Genomic DNA, 1,152 nt, shown 5'->3' with positions numbered 1-1,152 from the left:
AACAACCAACGTCACCACCATCCACGTCGACCTCCCTGTTGCATCGCCGGAAAACCCTCAATCAAAGAAGAAAAAATATCAAACCCACCGCTGCCCGCTTCATCCCCGTCGTCTCTAAGCTTCGCCATCAACATCCATGGCTGACCTGCACCACCATCTATGGCCATAACCAGTCGACGACCAAACGACCCAAACCATCACCCCCGTCCCCAGCTGCTCGTCGCAGCTGCTGCTGCGTCGTCACTATCCCGTCGCCCCAGCTCCCTCTCCATCTTCACGTCAGTCAACCACGTCTTCAGCTCCACCAAGACAGCCATGGCTGCTGCGCCATCTTGTCAGAAAACCACCAGTCCAAACACCACCCCCGAGAACTGGGTCGCCGGAACCATTGAGCTCATCTCTTGAATTGTTGGTTGGTCCGTTTTCTTTATTGTTCAATCGATGACATTGAAGGAATACCCAGCAGAGCTATCTCTGGCAGCATGGGTATGTGTGATGGGCATAGTGGAAGGAGGAATTGTTGCCCTTATAATGGAACGTGATTGGAATGCATGGAAAATTGGCTTCGACGCTAGGCTCCTTGCTGCTGTTTATTCTGGAATCGTTTGCTCGGGAATTGCATATTACGTGCAAAGTGTAGTTAATAAAGTTAAAGGCCCAGTGTTCGTGACAGCCTTTAGCCCTTTGAGTATGGTCATCACTTCTATTCTTGCTGCTATTATCTTGGCTGAGTCAGTCCACCTTGGAAGCTGCATTGGAGCAATTATCATAGTCATGGGACTTTACTCTATGGTGTGGGGAAAGAGTAAGTAGGATAAAGGAAATGATACAGGAAAAGACCAAGAATTACCAGTTGTGGACATCAAAGAAAGGTTAACCATAGTTGACGATATTAGTGATGATGTTACGACTGTGAAATCAAAGGTTCCAGCTGTTGTATCTTCAGACGAGCTACTCGGTTGAGTTTTAGTCGAGGTCGTCGAGCGTCGTTTTGAGTTCGTCAAAGTTTACAAGGAAGGTGAGTTCGTCGTCGAATCCGGACAGATTCATTCCCATTCGAGGTTCGTCGAAACAGTCCGTACATATTTCATTTCGATCCGGTTAGTAGTTTTTGAGTCCGTATTTTGCTTTGATATTTTCGAATCTAAAATC

General features: G+C 47.2%; 1 protein-coding gene across 1 annotated transcript; it reads left to right on the top strand.

Annotated features, from left to right (window-relative positions):
• Nucleotides 1-441: 441 nt before the first annotated feature.
• LOC138884177 (WAT1-related protein At4g08300-like) lies at nt 442-813 on the top strand. The gene has a single exon (XM_070165171.1). It carries the CDS (start codon nt 442-444, stop codon nt 811-813), a length of 372 nt encoding a protein of 123 aa, XP_070021272.1.
• The last annotated feature ends 339 nt before the right edge of the window (nt 814-1,152 follow it).

Source organism: Nicotiana sylvestris, chromosome 2, assembly GCF_000393655.2.
Source record: "Nicotiana sylvestris chromosome 2, ASM39365v2, whole genome shotgun sequence".
Lineage (NCBI taxonomy): Eukaryota > Viridiplantae > Streptophyta > Magnoliopsida > Solanales > Solanaceae > Nicotiana > Nicotiana sylvestris.
The sequence above is the reverse complement of the archived record's forward strand: the minus strand, read 5'-3'. Positions and strand labels throughout refer to the sequence as shown.